The sequence below is a fragment of the Nannospalax galili genome, unplaced genomic scaffold (genome assembly GCF_000622305.1).
Source record: "Nannospalax galili isolate Female #2095 unplaced genomic scaffold, S.galili_v1.0 scaffold627, whole genome shotgun sequence".
Taxonomy (NCBI): Eukaryota; Metazoa; Chordata; class Mammalia; order Rodentia; family Spalacidae; genus Nannospalax; species Nannospalax galili.
In genome coordinates this window covers 1,102,740-1,130,261 of record NW_008355786.1, presented here as the reverse complement: position 1 = coordinate 1,130,261, position 27,522 = coordinate 1,102,740, and the positions used below count along the sequence as shown (strand labels likewise).

At 43.9% G+C, this 27,522-nt stretch overlaps 2 protein-coding genes across 3 annotated transcripts in view; both read left to right on the top strand.

Annotated features, from left to right (window-relative positions):
* Zfand6 (zinc finger AN1-type containing 6) overlaps positions 1-4,848 on the top strand; it is a gene marked incomplete in the record, with an annotated part of 73,512 nt that extends 68,664 nt beyond the window's left edge. Inside the window, 2 exon segments of the mRNA XM_017803263.2 lie at positions 1,630-1,743; positions 3,920-4,848. Of these exon segments, the coding sequence (XP_017658752.1) occupies positions 1,630-1,743; positions 3,920-4,068 (263 nt within the window).
* A 9,573-nt stretch (positions 4,849-14,421) lies between these two features.
* Fah (fumarylacetoacetate hydrolase) overlaps positions 14,422-27,522 on the top strand; it is a 27,400-nt gene continuing 14,299 nt past the window's right edge. The window contains exons 1-5 of one of the 2 annotated variants that reach the window (XM_029556269.1): positions 14,422-14,622; positions 18,301-18,411; positions 19,667-19,788; positions 20,240-20,289; positions 22,316-22,406. In XM_029556269.1, the coding sequence (XP_029412129.1) occupies positions 14,542-14,622; positions 18,301-18,411; positions 19,667-19,788; positions 20,240-20,289; positions 22,316-22,406 (455 nt within the window). In that variant the 5' untranslated portion in view covers positions 14,422-14,541. The remainder of the gene's footprint in view (positions 14,623-18,300; positions 18,412-19,666; positions 19,789-20,239; positions 20,290-22,315; positions 22,407-27,522) is intronic. The other variant, XM_008853405.3, reaches the window with a different exon arrangement.

Genomic DNA, 27,522 nt, shown 5'->3' with positions numbered 1-27,522 from the left:
ATAAATAAAATATTTTTAAAAAATAGTAGATAAGTTAACATCATCAAGTTATAATCCACCAGCAAATATTTGAGCATCTGCCATGAGTAGCTGGCTATAAAAGGTGCTGTAGTGTTGTTGGGGCAGTGACTTCTGTAGATACAGTGAATAAGTGACAATACAGTTCAACAGATAATTGAGTGGCAGAGGCATCTGGATAGGCTCTGATAACAGGATGATAGGACAGGTTCTTGTCCTCCAAGAATTCAGTTAAACTGGGTTAAGACAAATGGGCAGTTATAGTAGTGTGTAAAAAGTGCTATTGGGAGCTCAGGGTAGGGTTTCCAAGACTGTAGGGGTGGATTATGTAAGCTTAAACAGGAAAGACAAGTTGGAGTTAGTGGCCAAATAGGGCACAGCAAGGACACTTCACAAGGGCCCATAGGTGAGGGAGAGGTATACATGGCTGAAGCTCAGAGTGTCCCGAAGAATGGTGTAGCAAGGCTTGAGAAAGGAGACCAAAAATGATGAGGGTCCCTGGGCCTTACTCTGGGGAGTGGTACAAAGCCATCAAGATCTTTTAAATGTTGCAGGAGAGCCATCATTAGCTTTTCACCTACAGCAGATGATTAGAGCAGGGTGGCAACAGTAACAAGGGTAATAGAGTACAAAGCTGGAGAGTATAGACAAGGAAAGGGTATTTATTTTGGCCTTAAAGAAGATGGGGTCGAGTGGGATCAGGAAAGCTCTTTGGGATGGCTTGTGGGAGGTTTGAGTCATGTTCCCCATGTACACTGGAGGGAGGAACAGTGACTCCTGGGAAGGCCTAGATTTTGACAAAATGGACAAGATAAGAACTTGAGCCTGCTAGGGGGTGGTGCATGCTTCCCAGCACAAGAACAACTTGACCCCATGACAAGCCACTCACTGTCTTCAAGTAAGATACTATGGTGCCTTTGCCTTGCAAGGTTTCTGATGATGATGATTCTCATGAGAGCCAGAGTAGCAACTGACAGGAGAGGGGCACATGAGCTAGAGTTTAGGAGCAGTAATTCTAATTCTGAGTATATCTGGTCTTGCTTTTAGTATACAAATGCATTGATTTTATCTCAGTTACAGCATCTTCAAAGTTTCTTTGCACCATTTCTTTTCCCTAGCATTTTAGCTGTTTTTGAGGATTGGAATAGGGTTGAGAAAATGTCTCACTTTGTAACTTTGACTGAACTCAAACAGTAGTCCTCCTGGGTACTGGGTTATAGGCATGTGTCACAATGTGGAACATTCTGAGAACATCAGTTCGAGAACATTCCTTTCCTGTCCTCTGAGAAATCTATATAATTCCACCTGTGAACAATATTAAATTGCCTATGGCTATTTTCTTATTCCCTTAGACTTCCCATGTAATCTGTTCATATCTCTCTCTCTCTCTCTCTCTCTCTCTCTCTCTCTCTCTCTCTCTCTCTCTCACACACACACACACACACACACTCACACACTCATGAATATCTTTCCTTGCTTATAAATTGGTTCCTCAGCTAGCCTTTAAATTACAGATCTGTAGGGTAGGGTGGGGTGGGTGAGGGCGAACCACCACCCAAATACCAAAATGTTTCTGAATAATTAAATTTTTCCACCTTCCTGTTTTGTCAGCTTCAGTATCAGACACCACACAGCAGTCATCTGAAGAGCAAAGCAAGTCTCTTGAAAAACCAAAACAAAAAAAGAATCGCTGTTTCATGTGCAGGAAGAAAGTGGGACTTACTGGTAAGGCCTCCATCAGATGGTTTGAAGCTAAGATAATGCTTTGGAATAATTTATGACGGCACACTGTTACTGACCAGTTAAAATGGCTTCTGTCCCCATAAGAGTTGGTGTTATATACACTTCAGCTTCTGAATTTGCTTAAAAAATAAAAATAGCTTTTCTTTTAGAAATTTATGGCAGCTGATTTTAAGAGTATTTGATGACTAAGGTCAGTGATAAGGCAAAGGTGTGTCTCCTGCCTTCAAGGAGGGTATTTTTAGAGAACTTATTAAGCTGTGAAGTGCTTTACATGAAATGGGACTGATCATGGACCATACGCATTCAGTGAGCTTCCATGCTGGGTGTAATAACTCAGTTGTTAACATAGTTAAGGAGGAAATGTTCGTAAGTAATTTAGTAAAGAATGTACATTAAGTATAATCAGACTGCCCTAAACTTTCAGGGACAGGAGTACCATGATCAATTTATAGAAAGGAGGGGCTTGAAGGCCTGTCAAGGAAAGTACCAAAATGCTAGGATGTGTCAAGCAAACAGAATAACCTGAGCTGAAGCTGCCAGCAACCTGTTCACACAGCAGGAAGCGGGGAGGCGACTACAGCCTGACCTCTGACAAGGGTGCTGTGGGCTGAGACCAGACAGCACATTGTTGGAAAGTCCTGCAGCGACAAATAGTCGTGTTGTTTACCATGGCCAAGCATTATGCCAAATACTAGGCATAAAAATCAGAATTATAAAATGAACAGAAGGGTAGGTGAGGTTTTGAGTGAAAATTAAATTTTAGAGCTGGGCATGGAGGCACATGCCTGTAATCCCAACACTTGGGAGGGAAGTAAGTGGAAGCAGAAGGATCCAGAGTTCAAGGCCAGCCTCTGTCTCCAAAAGCAAAAGAAGAAAATTATACTTTAAGAAGACCACTTTGGGCTAAATAATAGGTTGTTGCTAAAAAAAAAAGAGATTAAAGTTAATGTCATTCCTTCACCAATATATATTTATTTAGAATATACATACATTTACAATATACATATTTAATATCAAATACAGCCTTTTATATTTATTTATTTTATCTTTTTGAGACAGGGTCTCCCTGTAGCCCCAGCTGACCTGGAACTCAATATGTAGACCAGGCTGATCTTGAACTCACAGAGATCTGCCTGGCTCTGCCTCCCGAGTGTTGGGATTAAAGGCATGCAGCACCATGCCTGGCTCAAATACAAGTCTTTTAAAAATCTCAGTGTTTCAGACTTCATGACTATAAGACTAGGATTTATTTTGTATCTAATGTGGTTATTGTTTGCTTCAATTTTCTTTTAGTATATGAACTGACAGAAAATGTTTTTGAAGTTAAAAATATAGTAAAGGAAGTAAACATAAGCTGTTGATAGTTATTCCCTGGGCTTCATTCCCCCAAATCCCATCATAATATGAAAGCCTGATCTGGAAGAGCGAGAATGTCCAGTCTTGGTACATCTGTATTTTGCCTTCAACTCTTAGGGCATTTCCTTAAAGTTAAGTAGCATCTATTGCATGTTTTCTGTATGTTAGGCACTCATTTAATCCTAGATTAATTCACAGTTCTATAAAAAATGCAGACACAAGGCTCAGAGAAACTGACAATTGGTGAGGAGTTTGACATACAGGAACCTGAGCCTGGATCCCATATTCTCAGTCACTCTGTCACGGTATGGTTCACATTTCCTGGGAGCTTAGCAGAGGGAAGTTAAAGGAGGTGTGCATCACTCAATCATAGTTCCTTCAGAATTCATTAGTCTTTCTAATTAAATGTTAAGGTGGCCTTCTGACAGGAAGCTTGTTTTTATATTATGATAATTTGTAAACAACCCATTTCCAATTTAGCAGCCCTTTTCATAGGAAGAAAGTATGGCCATATCACAGGCAGAGAAGTCAGCTCATAGCAGCTGTGACTTGCTCTAGTCAAACATATATTTGTAGATAGTAAGAAAAGAAGCCATCTGCTAATGATCAAGAACAGAACTCATGAAACTTGAGAACGATTCTTTTGACTCTGCCTTGTCTTTTTGGTTGTGAGCCTGAGCCTTTAACAGCTGCGCCAGCTCTCCAGCCCTTGACTCTGCCTTGAAGACTGTTATTTAACATTAACTATAGAAAGAACTTAATGTTTCCCCCTTCTGTCCAACTCACATAATGTATTTTCCAGGATTTGAATGCCGGTGTGGAAATGTTTACTGTGGTGTGCACCGTTACTCAGATGTACACAATTGCTCTTATAATTACAAAGCTGATGCTGCTGAGAAAATCAGAAAAGAAAATCCAGTAGTTGTTGGTGAAAAGATCCAGAAGATTTGAACTCCTGCTGGAATACAAAATCCTTTGACCATCTGCAAACTAAAAATTGACTTGAGGTTTTTTTTTTTCCTAGTCCTTGGGAATGTAGAGCACCAATTCTTGCATAGACCTTTGAATCATGCATGTCATCAGAAGAATAGATTTTTGGTTTTGTTTTGAAAATGACTCTGAACATTTTATTTCCATTGCAGTTTCTGTGGCTGAAAAGAAGTATTATCCTTTTAAGATCATTTTAATTTTAGTTGAGTGCAGAGGGCTTTTATAACATGTCGAGAAATTTTGGAGGGCTGTGATTTTTCCAGTATTAAACATGCATGCATTAATCTTGCAGTTTATTTCTCATTGTGTGCGTATATATAGCTTTTCTCTGCAGCACGATTCCCTTTGGATAAAGCCCTTCTGGGCACAACTAGTTACCAGTAACTGAATGTATCTTAATCATTATGGCTGCTTCTCTTTTTTTCATTAACAAAGGTTATACATATGTTAGCATATAGTTTCTTTGCACCCACTATTTATGTCTGAATCATTTGTCACAGGAGAGTACGTGCTGACAAGTTTTGTTTTGGAGGTGGGCTTTTGTTTTGGTTTTTTTTTTTTGGAGCAAGGGAAGGAAAAGCTGAATGCGTTTCACTGCTGACTGCAAGTTTCTTTCAGATTACTGTTCATTGGTCTGTGTGCACACAATATAAAGAATGATCTGAAGTAATTGTGCTGTATTTATGTTTATTCACTAGTCTTTGATTAAATAAAAAGGAAAACCAGAATGTTCTTATGTTACTTTTTCCTCTTTCTGGTAGTTAATTTTGTCTTGTTAAATCTTTTAGTTTTCTGTTTTCCTAATTTGGTAAGAGTACCACTGTTATTTGTCTCACATCTATTCATGGCTAATTCATTATGACAAATCAACCTCTGTGAGTTAAAGATCTCAATTTTTTCAAAACCAAGAACTTTGTGTTACGAAGATGCTGTATTTTCTGGCCCTTTTCTGTCTTGCACTCTGTCACACTGAATTAACAACTAACGCAGTCTCCTTTAGTAAGAATATAGAAATTCAGTGAGTCAGCAGGAGAACTACAGAATACACTACTAATTTGTTGTCTGGTTTCCAAACATATCTGTAAGTCAGCCTGTTTAAAACACAAATGATGGCCATACTGTAGAGTAAAAATTTCTTGGTTTGAAATTGTTTGCTTACTATATTCATGTATATAAGGTAGTTTAATATTAAAATTATAAATTTAGTTAATCACATCAATAGATTTAAATGATAATTAACCGTTATAACTATCTCAATATATTCAGATAAAGCATTTCATAAGAGTTAACTAAGCTGGGCATGCTAGTGCATGCCTTATAACTCCACCACTCACGAGACAGAGGCAGTTGGAGCACTGCAAATTCTAGACCAATCAATCTAGCCTATAAAAGTTCCAGACCAGCTAAGGCTATATAGTGTGAGTATGTCTTTAAAAGGAAGTGGGGGGCGGATTCATAATTACCAAAACATTCAGGATTGAAAAGGAATTGATTAATTCAGAGTCTCACATATCTCAGGCTGACCTTGAACTTCTGCTGCCATGCTCAATTTCTGAAGGTTTATGCAGTGCTGTTGGTAGAACCCAGGGCTTTGTATATGCTAGTCAAGCTCTGAACCATGCTGAACTATATTCTCAGGCCTAGAAAGGGATTTCTTACGGCCAGTGAGTTGGCTCAGCATGTGAGTACTACTCACCATGCAACCCTGATGACCTGAATTTGGTCCCTGGAACCCATGTAAAAGTGGAAGGAGAGGAGGACTGACTCTATAAACTTGTCCTCTGACCTTCAGATGCGTGCTACGATATGTGTACTTCCATGTACAATAATAGTAAACTACAGAAAAGGATTTCTTTATGCTGGTACTTTATGCAAAATCAGTCAAAACCCAAGTGTCTACCAAGCACTGGAAGCTTTTATCATCAGAAATGGGTGAAAGCCATCCATATTGGTGCTTATATCTAAAGTGGTGCTGCAGATCCTCACTACTAGAACAAGACACTCATAAGCCAGAAGGAAGCATTCCACGTTTTCTTATTTTGGCATTGTTTTTTATGAAAAACCTAAACAAATCTAGAGAAATCACTAGATAAAATAAGGTTTAAGTAGGTTTAGCAAGAAATAATACTAGTTTTCACAATTCAGTTAAATTTCTTTTATACCACTTGACTAGAAAACCTGAAGACATCATCTAACATAGTGTCTGGATAGTGCCACCTTGGAGATTGCGTTGGTATAAACTAGACTGCCCAGAAAAGGACGAGTGTACGGAATGAACTTTGGTGTCAGATTAAAGTACTGTGTTGCTTCAGGGAAAGGGGACAGATAATTGCTGTTTATGTTGAAAAAAGAGGAAATTAATCTCCACTTCACATCACAGGGAGAAAACCTAAAGCAAAAGCTTTAAAACTCGAAGGGAAAGAGCAGATTACTACTTAGACCTTAGGAAGCACTGTGTGACACATTAAACATTAACTGTAAAGGCATTATTAGGGTTGGCAATATGGCTCAGTGGATAAAGGTGCTTGCAGTCAAGCCTTATGACATGAGTTCGATCCCCCAGGACCGACATACTGGAGGACAGAATAGACTCCCACAAGTTATCCTCTGACCTCCACATGTGTGTTGTTGCATGAGCATGCACACCCATCCCCCGAGAAAAGAAATGTAATTTTAGGAATTTTAAAACATTAGTGAATGTCTGTTGAAGTAGTTATTTTTCTTCAGAATAGACATGTACCTTCAAAGGACATGGGAAGACAGGTTCCGTACTAGATGAAGTTACAGTATAAATCATGACCACAGTGAAATAGAATTTTTTAGTGTTGGAGTTTTCTGTAGTATCTCTTTGTGTTGATGGTTTTAGTGAACATCCTTTTGAAAATTTGTTACCTTTTAAAGTTGAACTTTGAGCATACCTTGTACTTGAGAAATCTCACTAAATACACAAGAAAACATAGGTTAAAACAGGAAACCTAGAAATAACCTGAGTCCTCACTGAAGAAGAATGATAGATAAATGTCAGCTGTCCATACAAAGTACTATTCTGTACCAACCAGAACTAATCTAGTACCAACAGAAGCACAGGAAGAAAAAGGGGCTTCACAAGCTTTAGTAACAGAAGTAAAAGCCTCACAATCTACAACATGCTCCCCTATAGAAATGTGGCTCAGTGCAGAGCGTTTGACTAGCATGTTCAAAGAAAGCACTGGGTTCAGTATTCAGTGAAGGCAGAAAAGATCTGAAAAGGGATTTGTCAGAGAGAGAATTGTGTAAGGAGGGTACTGATGGAAAACCGGAACATCCTTATGGGAGGCAGCAAGGGCTGGCAAGTGATGCCTGTGGCCACAGCGCCCCTGCTTCAGGGGCGATATAGGCTCCAGATGCTGGGATAGGTAAAAGCGTGTCATCTGAACCAGTGCTGCGTGCCATGAACCAAGGATTATGATCAGTCAGTCCTGTTTTGTTTACCTGAAACTGTGGATTAAGAAGGAGAAAAGTTAGTTATAAAGCTGTCCTGATGACCTCATTTTAAATTGAAGTTCGGGCATAAAATGGCTCTTGAGTCACCTTCCAGTGTTTTGTTTGTTTCCACAGAATTCTAGTCTAGTCTTCTAGCTTCACTACGACCAAATAGTAAAACCATAAATCACAACTTCTGCCATCTTTGAAGGCCAGAATCCACTACCATTTGTTAGGTGGGGGCTATCAGGAAGGAAGAGCTATCAGTGCAGAGTCAACAGACATAAAAAGATAGGAAAATACTGTGAGCCATTCTAGGCCCACAAACTCAATAGATAATTGGTCAGTTCCTTGCTAGGCTCAAACTTCTAATACACATTTAGAAATAATCTTAACAGAGTTTTATATATGAAAGTAATTTAGTCAGACACCTTCGCGGTGGCGGGGGGGACCTGTCTGATAGGTTTAGCTAGTGAATTCAAACACTTAAGAAAATAAACCAGTTCTCTGCAATCTGTTCCAGAACGTAGTGGCAGAAAGTGCTTTCTAATGTATTCTATCAACTACATTATGGGATCACTGATGCTTCTCATAAATGTAAATGCAAAAGTCCTTCACAAAAATTGACAAGTAGAACCTAAAATTTTAAAGAACATTTTATTTTTATTTTCTGTGTGAGTATACTGCTTACATGTAGGTAGGTGCACCCGTGTCATGCAGTGCCTCAGAGGCTTGAATCCCCTGGAACTGGAGTTACAGACGGTTGTTAGCCGCCATGTTGTTGAGAATGGAATCCAGGTCCTCTGCAAGAGCAGTCAGTGCTCCTAACCACTGAGCCATCTCTCCAACACCCCTCCCCCTCTAATTTTTTTTTTCCTTACACCACAACCAAGCAAGATTTATTCTTGGTGTGCAGAACCAGTTCTACATTTGACTATTACTTCAGTCTAAAGAAAAAAATGATCATATTGATACATGCAGGAAAAATAGAATAGAGTTAAAAATAGAATAGAGTTAAACATCCATTCACAATGAAAATTGAACAAACTAGCCTGGGCATAGTGGTACATGCCTTTAATCCCAGCACTCAGGAGGCCAAGGCAGGTGGATCTCTGTGAATTTAAGGCTAGCCTGGTCTACATATCAAGTTCCAGGTCAGCTGAGGCTACAGGAAGACCCTGTCTCAAAAATACCCTCTCCAAAAAAATAAACTAGGACTATAAAAAACTTCAGACTTTTTTTTAAAGGAAAAATATACCCCAAACCTATCTAATATATTTAGTGGTAAGAAACAAGATACTTTTCTGATAAAAACAAGGGAAAATGTCTCCTTTTGTAGTCCTATCTCATATTGTACCAGGAAGTTCAGCTAATAAATGAAAAATAATATTGGAAAGGAAGAGAGAACTTCATTTATTTGCGTATGCTGTATTTGTATAGAAAATCCAAAATTTTCTAGTTAACATGCAACTGTGTTAAGACTGTAATACACAATAAGGTTAAAACAGAACTCCATTTGTCTTTAAATTCAGGTATTTCAGTAATAACCCCAGAGAATTGTTATTTGCACATCAACATGATTCTATGAAGAGGCAAAAGGACCAGAATAATAAAAATTGTTTTTTAAAAACCAAATGAAAATTCTTGGGAGCTGGAGAGATGGCTCAGCGGTTAAGAGCACTGACTGCTCTTGCAGAGGACCCAGGTTTGATTCCTGGCACCCACATGGTGGCTAACAAGCATCTGTAACTCCAGTTTTGGGGGAAATCCGACACCCTCTTCTGACCTCTGTGGGCATTGCACGACACGGGTGCACTTACATGCAGGCAATACACTCATACACATAAAATAAAAATAACACTAAAAAATCAAAACAAAAATGAAAATTTTTAGCTTAATAAAGTTTATTGAATTCAGTGAAAAAAATAGCGGTTATTCTGCTAAGTATATTAAGCAATGTATACACTTATTTTCTCAAAAGTTAGGCTTGTAATAGTTTGAAATATCCCTCACAGTCTCATGAGCTGAGAAGTTGGTCCCAGTTGGTGGTTCCATTATGGGAGGTTTGGGGAGATGAGGTCTAGCTGGAGGAGGAGGTAGGTCCCTGGGGGCAGGCATGTTACTCCTGGCTGTTTTCCATTGCCAGGTCTGCTTCCTGGTCAGCCACAAAGTGAACAGCAATCCATCTCACACCTGCTGTCATGATGTCCTGCTCCAGCATATCAGAGCAAGCAAACATGGACTGAATCAGTCAAATCTTTCCTTTCCAGAAGCTGGAGAGATGGCTTAGTGGTTAAGGACACTGACTGCTGTTACAGAGAACCTGGTTTCCATTTCTAGCACCCCCTAGCAAACAGTCTTCCTTAAGCCCAAGGATCTAATGGCCTCTTCTGGCCTCTAGGCATTGCTTGACACAGGTGCACTTAAATATAAAACACTCATACACATAAAATCGAGATATATCAAAAATTTTAATATTGACATTTTTTGAGGGGGTCATTTAGAGACACAGTCTCCCTGTAGCCCCAGCAGGCCTAGAACTCACTATGTAGATCAGGCTGGCCTTGAATTCACAGAGATCCGGGTGCCTCTGCTTCCCAAGTGCTGAGATTAAAGGTATGTGCCACCATGCCCAGCTAATAGTTAGATTTTTTAATCTTATGTGTATGAGCACATTGCCTGCATGTATGTAAGTGCACCCGTGTCATGCAATGCCCACAGAGGACAAAACAGAGTGTTGGAGCCCCTGGAACTGGAATTACAGAGAGTTGTTAGCCACCATATGGGTGCTGGGAACCAAAACTGGGGCCTGTGCTAGAACAACCAGTGCTCTTGGTGGCTCAGCCATCTCTCCAACCCCTGTCAAAGTTTTTAATAAAAAATTTTCCTTAAAAAAGAAAGAGAAAAAAAAAAAAACCACAAAGTGAAAGTTGACACAGACTCCAAAACTTAACTGCAGTTTGCATAGTAAAGATATTGGTGGAAGACTGTATCAGTGTAACAATGGAGCAGAAATAAACAGTGAACTGACCGCACAGATGAGAGAAGGATGCTCATGGAGAGCCTTTTCAACCAGCAGTGATGTGACTATACATTGTAAAAAGTGCATATCAATACAAACCTTGAACCTTTCACAGAAGTCACAGACCTAAATGTAAAACTTAGTGACTACAATAAGAAATTTGAGTTGATGGGTTGACAATGTAGCTCAATTAGTAGACTGCTTGCCTAGCATGAAGTGGGTCTAGGTTCCATCCCCAGCATCACATAAAACATACATGATCCTACATGCCTGTAGTCTCAAAATGGGAGGATCAGAAATTCAAGGTTCTAGGCTGCATAATCAAGTTTGAAGCCAGTCAGAGAGAGAGAGAGAGAGAGAGAGGTGGAAGAACTGTTTACATGTAAAAATGGTGAGGCTGAAGAAATGACTCAGCGGTCAAGAGCTGATCTTGCAGAAGACCAGGATTTGAATCCCAGCACTCACATGGCAGCTAACAACCATCTGTAATACCAGTTCTAAGGGATCCAACACCCCTTTTGTCCTTGGGAATTGCACAACATGGTTGCACTTGGACACAGGCAGGCCTAACACTCATACACATAAAAATAAATTTTAGTATAAATTTTTAAATTACTAATGAGTTTGAAGAATATAGGACCTGGAGAAGAGTCCACAACAGATAAGAAAATATGCAAAACATGAGAAATTTATTTAAAAAATGAGATGTTTTTAATGGAAAAAATCTATAGTTCTGTTAACAGAAATTTTGGAAATGACTTAGTGAATCAAAACAAAAACAGTGGAAAGCATCACCAATAGATCAAACAGGAAAAAAAAATAAAAAGTATTACAGATGGAGGGCAAGGTTAAGGAAACATTCAAACATCAACATCAATAAAGCAAAAAATTAAAAGAGAAAAGAGCATAACATGACACAGTTTCCAAGAACTCTGGAAGAGACCGGAGACCAAAATCCATGATGCTCTGAAATAGGAACTAAAAACAGAGAATCTATTTAATGGATTTTGTAAGAGAAAATCAATGTTAGAGAAAGAAATGGATATCCAAATACAAGAGGCACTTAGGACCTCAAATACACATGACCAGAGAACTCCATTGTACAATGTACACAAGGTGCCAAAAGTACAAAAGAAACATTAAAAGGTGTAAGAGAAAAATGTCAACTCACAAAGGCAAACACATTGGAATAGCATCAGCCCCGAGTGTCAGGAAAGCATGGAGTGATGGATTTCAAGTCTTGCCAACCCAGCTTGCCACATCCAGCAAAGCTAGCTTTTAAATTTGACAGAAATAAGAACATTTCAAGACAAGCACAATTAATGCATGACCACCAAGCCAGCACTGTAAAATACAAAGAAATCCTAGTCACAAGGAAGACAGTCTCAACCAAGAGAGCACAGGAAAGAAGAAATTTCATGAGAGGAAGAGATGAGCAAAGGAGAGCTGAGGAGCAGTGTCCAACACAGCAAAGCAGTAGACTCAATCTGCAAATGGGGAGCAAGAAAACACCCCAGCCAATCAGAAAAACCACCACCCAAATGACAGGAATTAGCAAATCTCTCAGTAAGAGCCCTAACTGTAGAGTGAGGTGGCTTATACCTCCCAGCACTTGGAGGCTGAGGAGGAAGAGTGCCAAAGCAAGCCTCAGCTACAGAATGAGACCCTCGATTAAACAAAACAAAACAGACAATAACCCTAACTGTAAATGATCTTAACTCAGATTCAAAGATACAGACTGATTGCATCAAAAAACAAGCTCCAACTCTGTTGTCTCCAAGAAACACACCTCCCTGGCAATACGAGTAAAAGGATGGAAGGAAGCCAAAAGAAAGTTTGTGTGGCTATTCTAATAACTGTTAAAGTAGATATCAAGCCAAAATTAGAAGTGACAGAAGGATCCATTACAAATTAAAAAGAACAGTCCATCAAAAAGTAACAATTGTGAAGGCATGCACACCAAAGTTTGGATGGAGCTCCCAGTTTCATAAAACAAACACTAATGGACATCAAAGTACAGATAGATTGTGATAAAATAGTGGATGACTGCAGAATCTCACTCTCATCAATAAATAGGCCATACAGACTAAAAGTCAATAAACTTCAGAATTCAAATAAGTGAAATAGACTCTACAGACATTACAGAGTATTTCCGTCTGTATTATTTTTCTCATTGCTGTGGCCAAATACCTAACAAGAAGCAGCTTAAGGGTGGTAGGGTTCATTTAGACACAGTTTGAGGAGATGCTCCTCCACGTGGTAGGGAAGGCATGGTGGCCAGAGGGTGAAATGGCTGATTGCATTGTATCAAGTCAGCAGAGAAAGATGAAAGCTGGTGCTCAGGATTCTAATATTCATTCAAGGACCCCAGCCCCTGGGTGGTGCTGCCCACGTTCTGTAAACAACACAGTAATAGGTACACCCAGAGATGTGTTTCCACAGTGATTCTACAGTCAAGTTGACAGTTTTAACTCTTACACCATCCAACAGCTGCACAATAACAAATTCTCAGCAGGCCATATGACTTTAAAATAGATAATATTTTGGGCAATGAGGCAGGTCTCTGCAAATATAAATAAATTTAAATATTCTTTTGTATCTGATCAGATCATGTACCTGAAGTGTTATTATCAGCGTTTGTGCTATCACAGCCACATTCTGGGTGCTCCTAATTGCCTTCACTGGAGGGACACCAGAGTATATCAGTGATTGGGCTATATGTAGAGCCTTTATACTTGCCTCCCGCTAGAGAGCCTGTCTCTCTCTCTCTCTCTCTCTCCCTCCCTCCCTCCCTCCCTCCCTCCCTGTATCTCCCTCTCTCTCCTCCTTCCCCATTCCTCTTCCTCTCCCTTCCCCCACCCCTCTCTGTCTCTTGGTCTCCTGCCAGGCAGGGTTCTAGGCACGCACCAAACATGAATTGTATTCTTCTATCAACTCTGAGGTGGAACTCCTGTTAGTGCTGTACTGAAGAAAGCCGAGGCAGAGAGGAACCCGGCCAGGTGAAATATACAGGTGCTTTACACTTCTGAACCTTAATCTAAGGTAAGCCTTCCAAGCTGGTGTGAAGTCTCTTTTCTTGCACACCCCATGGAAGCTTCTCTGCGGACCGTTGAGTTAGGTTTATGCCAGCGCTGGCGCAAGGGTCGCAGGGGAGATGTTCAGAAGCAGGATGCCGAGCTTGGGGACCTGGAGTGGCACAGTGCGCCCACTACTGAGGAGCTGGCCACAGCGGAGGGCTGGAACACGGAAACACCGACCTGAACCTTGTCTGGGGAAGCGGAGTTCAGAGGGCGGGGCTCCGGGAGAGGCGAGGCTGCATGTGGAAGGAGAGGGGCAGGGAGATATTATGGAAATTAAGCACCACCAGGGCGGGGCCCTGGGCCGGTGAGGGTAGGTCCCAGGTGCCGGGGCGGCCTTGCGCGGGACCGGGCGGTAGGAGGGAGGAGCAGGAGATTGGGCGGTGGGGGGGAATCTGAGTGATCACCCGCGCCCGAGGGGCGGGGACAAGGTGGTAAGGGAGATGGGAGGGAGCCGGGACGGCCCCGGGTGTCCGAAGCGAGGAGAGGGCAGGGGGGAGGGGCCAGGGCGGTCCCGGGTGCTGGAGGGGCCGGGTCGAGCTGGAGGGGTGGGGAAGAGGGCGGCCCTGGATGCCGGGACGCGACCCTTGACGGGTCCCGGTGCGGGGCGGTCCCCCGGGCCTGGGGAGTGGTGGAGGGCGGGGATGTCTCGGGAGCCCACCCTGGGGTGGTGCGAGCCCTAAAGGGCGGGCCGGTCGAGGTGCCCGGGAGTGGGCGGGACCACTGGGTGCTAGGACGCGAGCGAGGCGGGCCCGGGTGCGGGGCGGTCCCTGGGGCCGCAGGGGTTGAGGTGCTACAGATCCCAGCCGCTGATCGCAGTCTTGCCGGCGGCCCCCTGCCGGCTGCCCGCTTTTCCGCTGGGTGCTCGCCAGCATGTCCTTCATTCCGGTGGCCGCAGACTCCGACTTCCCCATCCAAAACCTGCCCTACGGGGTCTTCTCCACCCGAAGTCATGTGAGCTGCGGTGCCAGGGCTAGGGTGCCGGGGGGGGCGGTGGATGCGGGGGGGGGGGCGGAGATGCGGCGGTGGGAGGCCGGGCCGGTTCCTCCAGAGCCTCGGTGGAGGGTACCTGTTGCTGTGACCTCGAGGTGTGCACGCTGTTGAACTTCCAGCCCCAGCTTCCGCCGTACAGTGCGAGAACCAGAAGCAAAAGAGAAACGGCATGGGCAGCCGGCCAGTGGGATTGTGGTAGCCCAGACAGAGATGCGTAGGCCAGCAGGCACTTTCCTTTCGAGAGACCGGGCTTGGATCCTTAGCCCCTGACCCTCCAATCTGGAAAATGCAAAGTAACTGACTCAGATACTTTTTCAGCAGTTAGAGGGCACATGCATTTCCTCTCCTAGAGCTGTGCAGTCTAAAACGTCAGGTCTCTTTGCCTCTAGACTGGGTTCTTTCGGTGCCTAGTGTGGGCTGCCCAGTGCTGATTAGAAAACCCTGTTGGGTGGAGAAACGAACTTGAACTTGTACATGTAGTCTGATTAGACAGAGATCTTTGAAAACGGGTTTGATGGAGCAGGGTTTCCAGCAAATTCATGAGGGTCCTTGGATGGGAAAAGCAGATTCCTCTGGAATCCTTTGTGAAATATTTTGTTTGCTTTCTGCTCCCACCTCAAAAGGTACACTGCTGATTCGGCTCTGTGAGCCATAGAACTAGGGCACTGCTTGCACCTGTCAGGAGTCAGGAAATCTTTGCCAGGAATGGCATATAGCACAGTGGTTTGCTAGCATTCAGAAGGCCCTGGGCTCCATACCAATACCAGCAAAAGAAAGACAGGAAAAAAGAAGACACTGTTTGCCTAATGGGGTTCCTGGCAATGGTTCCTTTCCTAGAGAAGGGGAGGGCTCCTTTTCTCTGTTTATTGGCCCTAGGTGGCTGTCCTTTTGTGTCCTGCCTGTGGTGAAAGTCTTAGAAGAGTCAACCTGTGGTTTCACAACTGCCAGGCATGACTAGATGTTGCAAGGCCACAAAGTTAATGCTCAGTCCTCTCCATGTAGGAGGTATGCCAAACCTTAATGTGGGCCAGCCAACCAGCTTCTGGAAGCAGAACCCTCCCTCCAGCCTCCTCTGATACTTTGCCCTTAGCAGAGACCAGCTCTCAACCTCTGTGGAGGCAGGCATACCCTCAGGACTTGACTAGGGACTACAGTGCTCTGACTTGCCATCCCAGAAGAATCTGGGATTAATACCTTTTCCTGTGTGACTAGAGACTGTCATACACCAGGCTCTGCAGCTTTGGCAGTCACTAGGGATTTCTGAGAGGCATGCTTGGATGGAGAGTTAGCTCTGGCATTCCAGAGGTTCAATACTTCCAAGCTATGCTGACCTCATCTGAATCTGTCCCTGCAAGCACTGAACATCCCATTGGTCATGGTCACCTTTCCCCGCTGCAGAAGTGGCCACAGCAAACTTCCCTAGGTTGGTAGCTAACCAGTCTCAATTTGGGTAGAACAGCAGTGAATTAATACAGCTATCACTTGGTTCTTCGGTTCCGTGATTTCTTACAAACTACAACTCTGGTGCAGACACTAGGCTATGAGTTGTGGATCAGAGACACAGGTTCTCCCTCCCTCTGTGCCTGGCTGCTGGTCAGTGCATGCCTTGTTTTCTGAAGGCAGGGGTGCAGTGACCTGGAGGCTGGTTTGCCAAGTGCCTGGTTAAAGCCTGACCCTGCTTCTGACCCTGACCTGTGTTCTCTCCAGCCATACTAGCTGCATTTTAGTCTCTGACTCATTAAGAACAGTGTCCTGCCTCAGGGCCTTAGCACATCGCTTCAAGTACTCTTCTGTACATACGTTTTACAACTTGGTTTCTTCTCACTCCTCAGGAGTCATCTCTGAATAAGCTCCTGATTGCACTCCAGCTAGGGTTATCTGCCACCACATCCCATGTGGCTTTTTATTCTAGAGGTCAAGAGCCAAGCTGCTCCTCTCTGCATGGTGATCACTGGTGCTTAAATGGTCCACTGATGCTGTATTGTGATCAGTGTCCACCTGCATTTGGTCTGGTATTGAGAGATTTACAGGTATAAACTGGATTCTCACAACAAACCTATTGTGTTATTGTCTCCATTTGTATGTTGGAAAGGAGGCTCAAAGAAGCTCATGTTTCAGGTCGTCTCACAGCCAGTAAAAAAGTGGATTTGAGGTTGAGCTGTGTCCCTCACCCTCCACTCTCTTTGTCCTCCATCCGTGGCCAAAGTTGGAATTTCCCTTTGGGCAATTTTATGTCAGATATGACCAAATGTTATCAAGTAGAAGCCTCCCTCAGTCATTCTCTTAAAGTTAGTTAAAGGAGGTGCCTTCCCTAGTTTGTCTGTCTCAAGCTACAGGGGAACTGAGGCCCAGGGGATCAGGGATTTGGCTAGGGTGATAAAATGTTGAGTGATAAAGCAGGCTGGGATGTAGGGGTCCTCGCTTCCCCATGAACTGAAGAAAACCATCCTCAAAGTTAAGCAGTGGAAGCTACTCTCAAACTTTTCCCATTCCTTGTTGTCAGCTTGGAGCACAAGGGCAGTGACTTAAAGGAAGTTTCTAGGCTTTCTTCATATGTGACTAGGTGAGCAGCCATGTATGTGATCAGGTCACAGAAGTGGCTCAATGGTGGAGATTCCTTCTCATCTTCAGCAAGGTGTGGGAACCAAGGTCAGCTGAATGCGCCTGGGTCTGCCCTGCACATTGCCTAAGTGTAAGGCGACTTGGATCCATGTGTCTCAACCTCTCTGTTCTTTCCAGCAGAGAGGGAGGTTGAGACCTAGGAAGTTACAGAGCTGGGAAAGGATAGCCAGGCTCTCCTTGGGGCCAGGGTATGTGGCTTTGTTCTATCCCTGACCACTGGAGGGTTAAATGCACAAGGAAGTGAAGACCTCTTAGCCAACTGAATGGAGCAAACGTTGGAAAGAAGCCAGCCAGGAATCCTATCCCTCAGCTCCCTCAAGCCCCCTGGAATGGCAAAGCTGCTGTGGTTCAGGCTCCAGAAAGCCTGGCTTAGGAGGAAGCTCAAGGAAGTGGAATTTGCAAACATACTCAGGGTCAGATACCAGCCTCGATCAAACATTTGAGGCATCAAATTCGATCAAACATTGGAGGCATCGAATTCTTATGACTTGATGAAGAGATTTTATGGTGCATAAAAGAACTTCACCTATATGGTCTGAGCAGTGTGGCTTTTACAACTCCCTACAATCTGAACTCTGCTGCATTTGAGCCACCACAGAGCTGTTATTCAAAGTTACCATGGGACACTTGACTACTCTGCTGCATACATGAATATCCCTGAGGAAAGGCCAGAGCCTAACATGAAAAGGATTTCAGCTGCTTAGTCAAGTGGTAGGGAGGTCATTGCTAGAGGAGTGTAAGCAATGCTGGAGAACTTTGCCTCAACCAAGGCCTTGCATCAGGCTACCTGTTCTTTCTCCATTTGAAGACGTATTTGATTCCAGTAACTCTGGTTCTTTTCTCCCATCCAAGGGAACACAGGTTCATTTTCTTTCTTGTGCTGAATACTGAGGATCTTGCTCCTCAGTCCCTTCTCTTTAAGGGCTGTCTCAGGGGGACCCATGGACCCTTCAGTAGATGGACATTGCAGTAAATGAGCTGAACCTGTCAGAACTGACCTTTCTGTCTTTCTCCTAGCCCAGGCCTCGGATCGGTGTGGCCATAGGTGACCAGATCTTGGATCTCAGTGTCATTAAGCATCTCTTCACTGGGCCTGCTCTCTCCAAACACCAGGATGTCTTCAATGAGGTAGAGACATCATGTCACAGATTGTCTTCATCTCAGCCCCACCTACTGCAAATGAGATAGTACCCTTTCTACCTCAGGTTGTCCCTGGATGGGTGGGATCTGTTCTGAGACAAATAGGCTGTCAGGAGGTAGCCTTGACATCTCAGGGTGGCTTTTCAGCACATTGTGGGCTCCAGAGTACAATGGTTCAGTGCTTCTGCAGTCCTGAGTCTTTCACACTTGCCACCAAGATGAGGATCTTCTGTAACTCTGGTTCCTTTTTATACCGAGCTATTCTTGCCTTGGCCCATCCAGGCCCAGGTAGACCCCTGATGGAGAAAGCCATGAGCCTTGCCCTCCAGGTTTGTGGTACAGCCTGGGGAAATCAACCTGGCCTCCATGTCCATGTGGGATAGGTACCCTGTCCTTTAAGTGCAGTATAGAGCCTAGGGCAGTCAGCCTGGCTTCTATGTACATGTAGGAGGAATTCTCTATCCTCCAGATGTACAGTAGAGCCTAGGGAAGCCAGCCTGGCCTCCATGTCCATGCAAATAGGTGCTCTGTCTCCAAGTGTGCATTAGAGCCTAGAACAGACAGCCTGGCCTCCATGACCATGTAGGATAGGTGTCTTGTCCTCCAGGAATGCCTCCGTGTCCATTTGGGATGGATGTGATTTTCGTTCCTTGTCAGGGGCTGATCCAAGAGACCTTAGGATCTGCCTCTTCCCCACATGAGGGCAAGGATGAGAGTGGTGTTTACAGAGCTCCTCTTCTGTTCTAGGAGCTAAATATCTTGTTAGCCCTCCTGGCCATCATCTGGAATGGAATCAGAACTGTAGCTAGATAAATGAGACCTGAGCATATGAAGAAAGATGGGATTCTCCCAGGTTACATGGCTGGAAGAGTTGGAGCGCCTAGAACACTGACTCTTGGCAGGGGAGCTGCAGGTACTCTCTGCTGGGTCTCACTGGCAAAGAGACCCCTGCTTTTGAGAACAGGATCAGTTAGGCTGCTATAACCCTGTAGATGAAGGGCTGAGGCCACCTGCAGCTGCAGCCAGATAGGGTTTCATGGGTTGTTGTCTAGAAACAGCCCCTGGGCATTGACAGTGGGTAAACAAGAAAGGTGACAGCTTTCTCCAGTTCTATGTAGACATGACAAAAACTGGAACAAAGGTGCCAAGCTTGTGAGTGACTGGAGAGGAATCAGGCCCTGGTAGGAGGCCTGGCCCAAGGCTTTCTCATACATGACCTTTTCTGCCCCTGTTTTGGTCCTAGCCAACTCTCAACAGCTTCATGGGCCTGGGCCAGGCTGCCTGGAAGGAGGCGAGAATGTTCTTGCAGAACTTGCTGTCTGCCAGCCAAGCCAGACTGAGAGATGACACGGAGCTTCGGCAACGGTGAGGATAACGTGGGCCTCATGTGTAGGAGGGGCCTGGGTAGTTGGCAGGGTCCTCCTGCCTGGTATAGGCAGGCCCAGCTCTGTCCAACCCTCTGCTGGGTTGCATGTTGGTGGGAGGGTCTATGCCTGAGTTCCCCTGTTGCCTGGACCAAAGCAGCCAGGCAGGGCCTGCTGGCCCATGCCCTCACTCTATGCTGCCTCATCAGCACAGCTGTACTCTCAGCTGCTTTCTACCTCTACTTACTTTTGCAGCGAGTAGATTGGCATTTGAGCTTTAGGGTCCTCAGCAGTAAACCCATTCAGCCTTGCCCTGGCTCTAGCACAGCCAGGAGTGCCCACAGAGATGGTGAGCAGGAGTCTGACTGTGATAGAGTCTCCCAGCATGTGACCCAATCAGGGCCCCACTTTACCAGTCACTTGACCTTGGAGTCTTTGTTTCTGTGTTTCAGTGCATTCACCTCTCAGGCCTCTGCCACGATGCACCTTCCAGCTACCATAGGTGAGTGCTGCCTCCCTGCTAAGTCAATTTGATCAGTTTAGTGGGCCTGGAGGGATGGCCAGGTGTCTTGGACCCCATATCTTTATGGGAAGGAAACAGAGGGCTCTGGGGTTGTTGACTGACTTCAACATGACTGAACTCGGCACACTGTTCATCTTGACTCAGCTTGTCTCAAGGTAGAACTCCCAGGGCAGTAGCAGTCTGCCCACGTTTGTGACTAGCCATGTGGCTCCCTGAAGAGCAGTTTGGTCCTTCTTTCTTAAGGTTGTAGGGCAAGCACTCTGGGCTGTCAGGGGAGAATAGCTTTAAGGAAGAAAGTTAGAGGGCCCTATAGGACCCATGTGTATACTCAGCCAGGCACCTGGTTTGACTGTGAATCAGGAAGTGGCTGTTGGTACAGCCTCCCAGCCTGAAGCTCAAGAGGAGCCTATCAGCCTGTGGCCAGGTACTGGCTGCATCCTTGTATGTCAGCCATAGGAAGGGGCCTCTGCCTGGGCACCTGTGGCCTGGCAGCCATCTGGCCTGGCCCTGGGAGAATAGAACTTCCTGAACCAGCTCTTCAGCTAGGCAAATCCCTCTGTGCTAGTAGCTAGGTAGAGGGTAGGCTTGGGGATGGGCTCATCCCTTGCTTCCCTTTAGGGCTATACTATGCTTTTTATGGCAAACCAGTTGACTTTTAGGGGTTCTTCATCATTTCTAGCTAAGTGATTGTTTTAATTTGCTTTCTGTTGCTGTTATAAAACACAGACCAAAAGCAACTTGGGGGAGGAAAGGGTTTGTCTGCCTTATAGCTTTAATTCACTATTAAGAGACTCCAAGACAGGCGCCTAGAGGCAGGAACTGAAGCAGAGACCAAAGAGGAATGCTGCTTACTGGCTTGCTCAGTTACCTTCCTTGTACAGCCCAGGCCCACCTGTTCAGGGATGGCACTGACTACAGTGGGCTGGGCCCTCCTGCATCAATTACCAATTAAGAAAATGCCTCACAGACATGGCCACAGGCCAATCCGATGGAGGAAATTCCTCCAATGGGGCTCCCTCTTCCCAGGTGTCTCAGGTTTGTGTCAGGTTGACAAAACCTAACCAGCACAGTGGTGGTGCCACTTTTTATTTTTATCCTTATGGATTTATTCTTGTGATAAATGTCTTCACTGTTATTTCTGTGCTTTGGGACTGAAGAGGAAAGGTAGCAAGTTCAGGCCAAGTTCCTTCCACCCCTTACTCAGTCTGTCCCTAGACTGCTTGTTCTCTTCACACTCCCCACTTCCACTTCTACCCCAGGTTTTGGGATTTGGGTATTTAGCTCTTGTTTTGTGGGGAAAGTGGTAGAAGGTTTAGGAAGAAGATTCATCAAATGCCCCAAGTGGACTTTTTTCAGTAGATTTTAGTAATCCATTCCTGAATTAGAGAGGGTGCCTATAGCTCATCATGATCAACAGGCATTGAGTAAGCACCTGAAATACACAAGTTCAAGGACAAGATTCCTTGTTCTTGATGCTAAGGGCGAGTTATATGAAATGAGGACTGGACTATGGCTTCCCTGAATGACAGTAGTATAGCAAAGCTCTGCACACAGGACTGGAGCAGAGTGGGAAATGAAGCCCATCCCAGGAAGGGTTCAGTTTAGGTGGAGGATTCAGAGGTCTTGCTAGCAAGTGAGAAGGAGCCTCAGACTATTGCTAGGATTTGAACAAGAGAGATAAGGGAGAAATTGGGACAGGGTATAGGCACGTCCTAAGCAAAGATGTGACCAGGATTGCCCATGTGAGGGGTCATGACATTTACATACGGTTACAAGTAGGAAGGAGAGTGGTAGCAGACACTTTGTACTCTAATTCCACCAATGCCTAATGCAGGAAGTGTGCGCTTCTTATTTCTTGTTCTCTTGGTTGAGGTTCTCAGGTCTCGAGTCATGCTGTTTCTTGTTGCACTTGGTGCTGTCACTATAAGAGGAGTTTGGGTTCCTACTCTTGGAACTGGACCTCCTCCATCTAGGTCACTGGCTCTCTTGGATCTTCTTTCTGCAGGAGACTACACGGACTTCTATTCCTCCCGGCAGCATGCCACCAATGTTGGCATCATGTTCAGGGGCAAGGAGAATGCACTGATGCCCAATTGGTATGTCCTGGACCAGATATTCGGATAAGATCAAAGTCATTTGTCCATCTCCACAGTATGTTTTTCCCAGGAGCTACAAAGCCCATCTTAGGTTAAAGTAAACTAGGTGAAAGACCAGGACTGATGATTTTACAGCCTCTAGAAACAGTGGCCCAAGCTTATGGTCCCCTCATGTGACTGTGGGCCTGTCAGGGGCCTATGGGTAGGTACTTTCTGCTCCCTCCTCTGAGCAACAGCCCTGTGTGGATTGGACCCCTGAGGCGCCATAATGGTCTGAACTCTTTCACTGGCAAGCTTTCTATTACTGTTCTAGCTGCAAACATTCTGCTACTTAGCACATTTTGAAAAATATCAGGAATCTAAAGCACTTCTGTTCCCACACAGAGGAGGTCCTATTTCAGAGCAGGGAGACTCAGCCTGTGTTATCTTATAATAAAGAATAAGTGCATAAAGTAAACAAAAGGCAGGCCACAGGCCACCTTGCACCACAATTCACTAGTGGCTTTTTGCTCCTACTCTGTGAAGGAAATGGGGTACCACATCTCCTCAACTTGGTTCAGACGATAGTAAGGCCTCATTCCCTCACCCAGCCTTGTCCCTCACTTTCTGCTCCCTGGCATTTGGCCAGTGGAGTTCTGGCATCCTGGTGACAGCCAGATCCTTTGAGGCTGGACAGTCCACTTGGGTCATCACCTCTGAGGACATGAGAATAGACAGTTTCTAGTTGGCTGGGGACAAACAGCCTGGAGCTGCACAAGGATAGTCTCTCATATCTGCCCACCTCAAGTGGGAGCCTGGCCACCAGCCCAGCTTACCTTGTCCTGCAAGCCTGGCCCTGTTGTTCATGTTTCTGAGTGGTAACCTGTTGCCTTTGTCCTTATCCTTTCTGTATCATAGTCTAATAGACCCTCCCATGTGACACAGCCTCTCTGGGCATGAACTTTAGTTTTGAGTAACTGTCACATCCATAGGGCAACACAGAACCAACGACCAGGACCCCAGCCTATTTCTCAGCTTGGACAATGGCTCTGACCTGGGAGTCAGGAGATACCAAATTTCCTGTCCATCCTCAGGCACGTCAAGCTCCTCTAAGCTTGTTTTCTGTGCAATAAAATGGGACTAATAGCTCTGGCCTGAGCATCTTCACAGAACCACTATGAGGCTTAAAGAAATGAATGCAATGAATGTCTTGAAGAATACAGGGCCCTGGGTATTCCATTCTCAGTAGGAAGTGGTTTGTAGCTATTTAGATCAAGAGAGGTATACATGATACATGTTAATTGAATAGACAAATTATAGTATAGTATGTAATGTGACCAAAAGATAAGTTAAAAAAATACACAGTTTCCTGTAGCCACGGTGATGAATCACCACAATCCTGGTAAATGGTACAAAGGTGTTCTCTTGCAGCTCTATGATCAGTCTCTCTGGGCTCACATCAGGTATAGCAGGGCTGGTTTGTTCTGGAAGCCCTCAGAGAAAGCCTGATCCCTTCAATCAGTTTTGGAGGTCACCTCTGCTGCTTGACTTGTGACTTCTTCATTCCATCCCCTTCCATCCTCACATCTCTTACTTCTTCATTTGATCTTCTTGCCTTTTTCTTGTAAAGACCTTGTGATTGTAAGGTTCCTGCCAATAACTGGAAATAATCTGCCTGCATCAGGACCCCTAACTTGATTATATCTGAAAATCCTTTTTGCCATATAAAGGGACACAGGGATTAATCTCTGGATATCTTTGGGCCATATTTTAGCTTAACACACACAAGCATATATACACTTGTTTATATGTATTAGCTTTATATTTATATATTTATTGATGTATTTATGGGAAACATGGAATTGGGAATGAGCAGGAAGGAGGGCACAGAGTGGCCCACTGACCTTGTTTTTCTATGGGAAGTGGCTAGATGGGGACAGATGACAAATTTATGGTTTTTTATCTGAATTGTTTGACTACTGCAGGCCATGTCATTACATACAGTTTTGTTTCATAATTTTATCCAGTAAAGGAAGCAAAAGGGGAGAAAAAAGGACCCCTCCCCACTATTCACCAGAAGTGATGGCATTGAACAGAGAGGTTGGATGTGCTGCTTCCTGATCTGTTCTCCAGATTGCATACACATGCACAAACACATTTACACGCACACATTTTATTTCTTTAGTTAACAGAATAAGACTATGCTCAAATTTATTTCATTTTATCATTGACATTTCTGTAAAAAAATTCCTGTTATTTATAAAATACAATTTTGACTAGATACTACAAGACAAAAACAGTAAATATCACTTATATGTTTAAAATGTAGACAACTGCAGTAGTAAGTGTATAGAAATATAGGGAAAGGTAGAACACCAAATTCCAGACCTGGGATGAGGGGAAAGATGGGAGTTGGCATTTTGAAAGATCTGTAAAGTGGATTTTTAGCTGAATCAGAAAGTTTTTATTCTCTTGGCTCATCGGCAGTGCGTGTTTATATGTTTTCTATCTTAGTGTCATAAAATAACTTATGAAACATTTAAAAAATTAGAAGCACACTGAAGAGTCCCTCAGGAGAGCCACATGAGTCATTCTCCAGAGTCAGAATTGTTAATGATTCCTAAAGTCTTGTCTCAGGCATTCTTGCATCTTGCTTCCAATACTGCATGGTCACTTCTCTTTTATTAATTTGAAGCATCTTGTGTAAGTGATAGAAATGTACCCTCTCTCACAGTGCACTGTGAACATGTTTTTTAGTACCAGTTGAAAATCCCTATCCAAAAATCCCAACTCCAGGATGCTTCAGAATCAGAAACATTTTGAGCTGCTGGCACAGTGGCACCATGGCATGATATCACCGTGATGCTTCCTGGTGCTTCAGTGTGTACAAACTTTAAAAGCATTAAAAAGTACTGTGTGACGTTACCTTCAGGCTGTGTGTATAAGATACACGTAAAACATGTGAATTTGGGGATAAATTTGGGTCCCATCCCCCAAATAGCTTATTACATATACACAAGTATTATAAATCTGACAAAAGGGTTTGGCAAGATGGTTCGGTACAAACCTGATGACCCAAGTTCAATTCCTGGAACACATGTAAAGGTAGAAGGAGAGAACCTACTTCATAAAGCTGTCTTCTGGTTCCCACACTCGCACTCACGCATGTCATACACAAGCACACACACAAGTTAATGAATAAATAAGTAAATAAATAATTTTTTTTAATCTGGAAAATATCTAAAATCTGAAACAATTCTGGTCCCACACAAGTCAGATAAGGGAGACTTCACCTGCATGTTGTCTTTACTTCTCTGCCCCTCTAGTTGTTAAAGTTTTACATTTTTAGTGTCCTGTTTCTCCAAGAATCTGAAAGGTTTTTTTTAAACTATATTTTTATTAATTTTGTGTGCATATCTGTGTATGCTTATGCCACAATGCTCATATGGCTATCAGAGGACTCTTGGGAGTCAGTTTGCTATTTTCACCATGTAGGTTTTAGGGACTAACCTCAGGTTGTCAACAGGAACCTTTACCCACTGAGCCATCTCACCAGCCCTGAAAATATGTTTTGTATTTTCCTCTGCAATTTGTACCCTTTCTTTGTACATGCAGACCTTTAATCCACCAGCATTACCTTTTGCATGTGATATGATATATGATATGATATACAGATAACATGAGAGACAACCACAGGAGAGTATTTTTCAGCTCTGGAGTCAAGATGTTGGCAGGCTTCAAGGGGATAGTCCACCTCTTGCCTTTCCACTTTTGGCAGCCACAGGTGGTCCTTCTGGCTGCATCACTCTTGTCTGCTGCTGTCCTCATGTGGCTGTCTCCCCTATGTCTTCTACCTTCTACAAAAAAAGACACTTTGAGATGTAGAGGCCCCAGATGATCCATAGTTATCAATTACACCTATATAGACTCTTCCTGCATTTTCTGGGGGGTTAGATGTGGACACATCTTTTGGGGAGCTGCCACTCATGGTACTGCAGATATGACCTTGCTTCATTCAAAGCGTTCATCAGTGTTTATCACAATACTATTTTCTCACCCACGTGCAGTTCACAGTATGTTCATTTAAGACCTTTACTCCTGCCTACCTAGCTTGATAGTGTTTTGATATTTGGGAATTCTTTCCTTTATTTCCTCTCCCATATTCCTGTCTTACAATTTCTTTTAATTTTTTCATTTATTATTTTTGTTTTATGCATATTGCCAGCACACATCTAAGTGCACCTGTGTCGTGCAATGCCTGAGGAGGTCAGAAGAGGGCATCAGATTCCTTGGAACTGTAGTTACTGCCATGTGTGCGCTGGGAATTGAACCCAGGTCCTCTGGGAGAGCAGCTAGTGATCTTAACCGCTGAGCCATCTCTCCAGCCCCCTGTCTTATAATTTCTAACAGTGTTCTGATAACCCTGGGTGACTCTTCTGCTCTGAGCTTTATGGTTTATTCCCAAGTTCCCCTTGTATTGGGGGTTGGACAAGGGTCACAAAAGGAAGCTCTGTCAGTGCTCAGAGTGACCTGACTTTGAATCTATGTGCCACTTTTACGTAGTGGTGACCTCAGACAGCCAGGGCATTTGCAGAGCCCATGCTCACTTAATGTGGCTGATATCGCTGCAGTGTGAGACTCCTGAGAATTTCAGGAAGCTATGATCAGCACTTTTGGTGGTGCCTGGAATAAGCTGTACTGTGTACTTTTTGGTCTTTTGTTGGATGCTATTCATGTATGTATGTGTATCAATACTGAACTGGCGTTGGGGGTCAGATCAGGAGAAAGTCTTATTTCACCTTTCAGTACCTAGTTTTGTTTTGTTTTTTTTAACAAATTGTGATAAAATGCATATAACATCAAATTTACCATCTTAACCATATACACGTGTGCAGTGGTGGTAAGCACGCTCACAGTGTTGTACCATCATCCAGGTTTGTCTCCAGAGATCTTCATCTGACAGAATTCCACATGAATTAAGCTACAACTTCTGGCCCACTCCCAGTCCTTGTTTGCCCCATTCTGCCCGTCTCTGAGTTTCACTACTCTAGGTGCTTTACAGAAGTGGAATAGTGCAGTATTTTTGTTTTGTATATGTTTGGTTATTTCATTCAAATAACATGGGCCAGATCTTTCT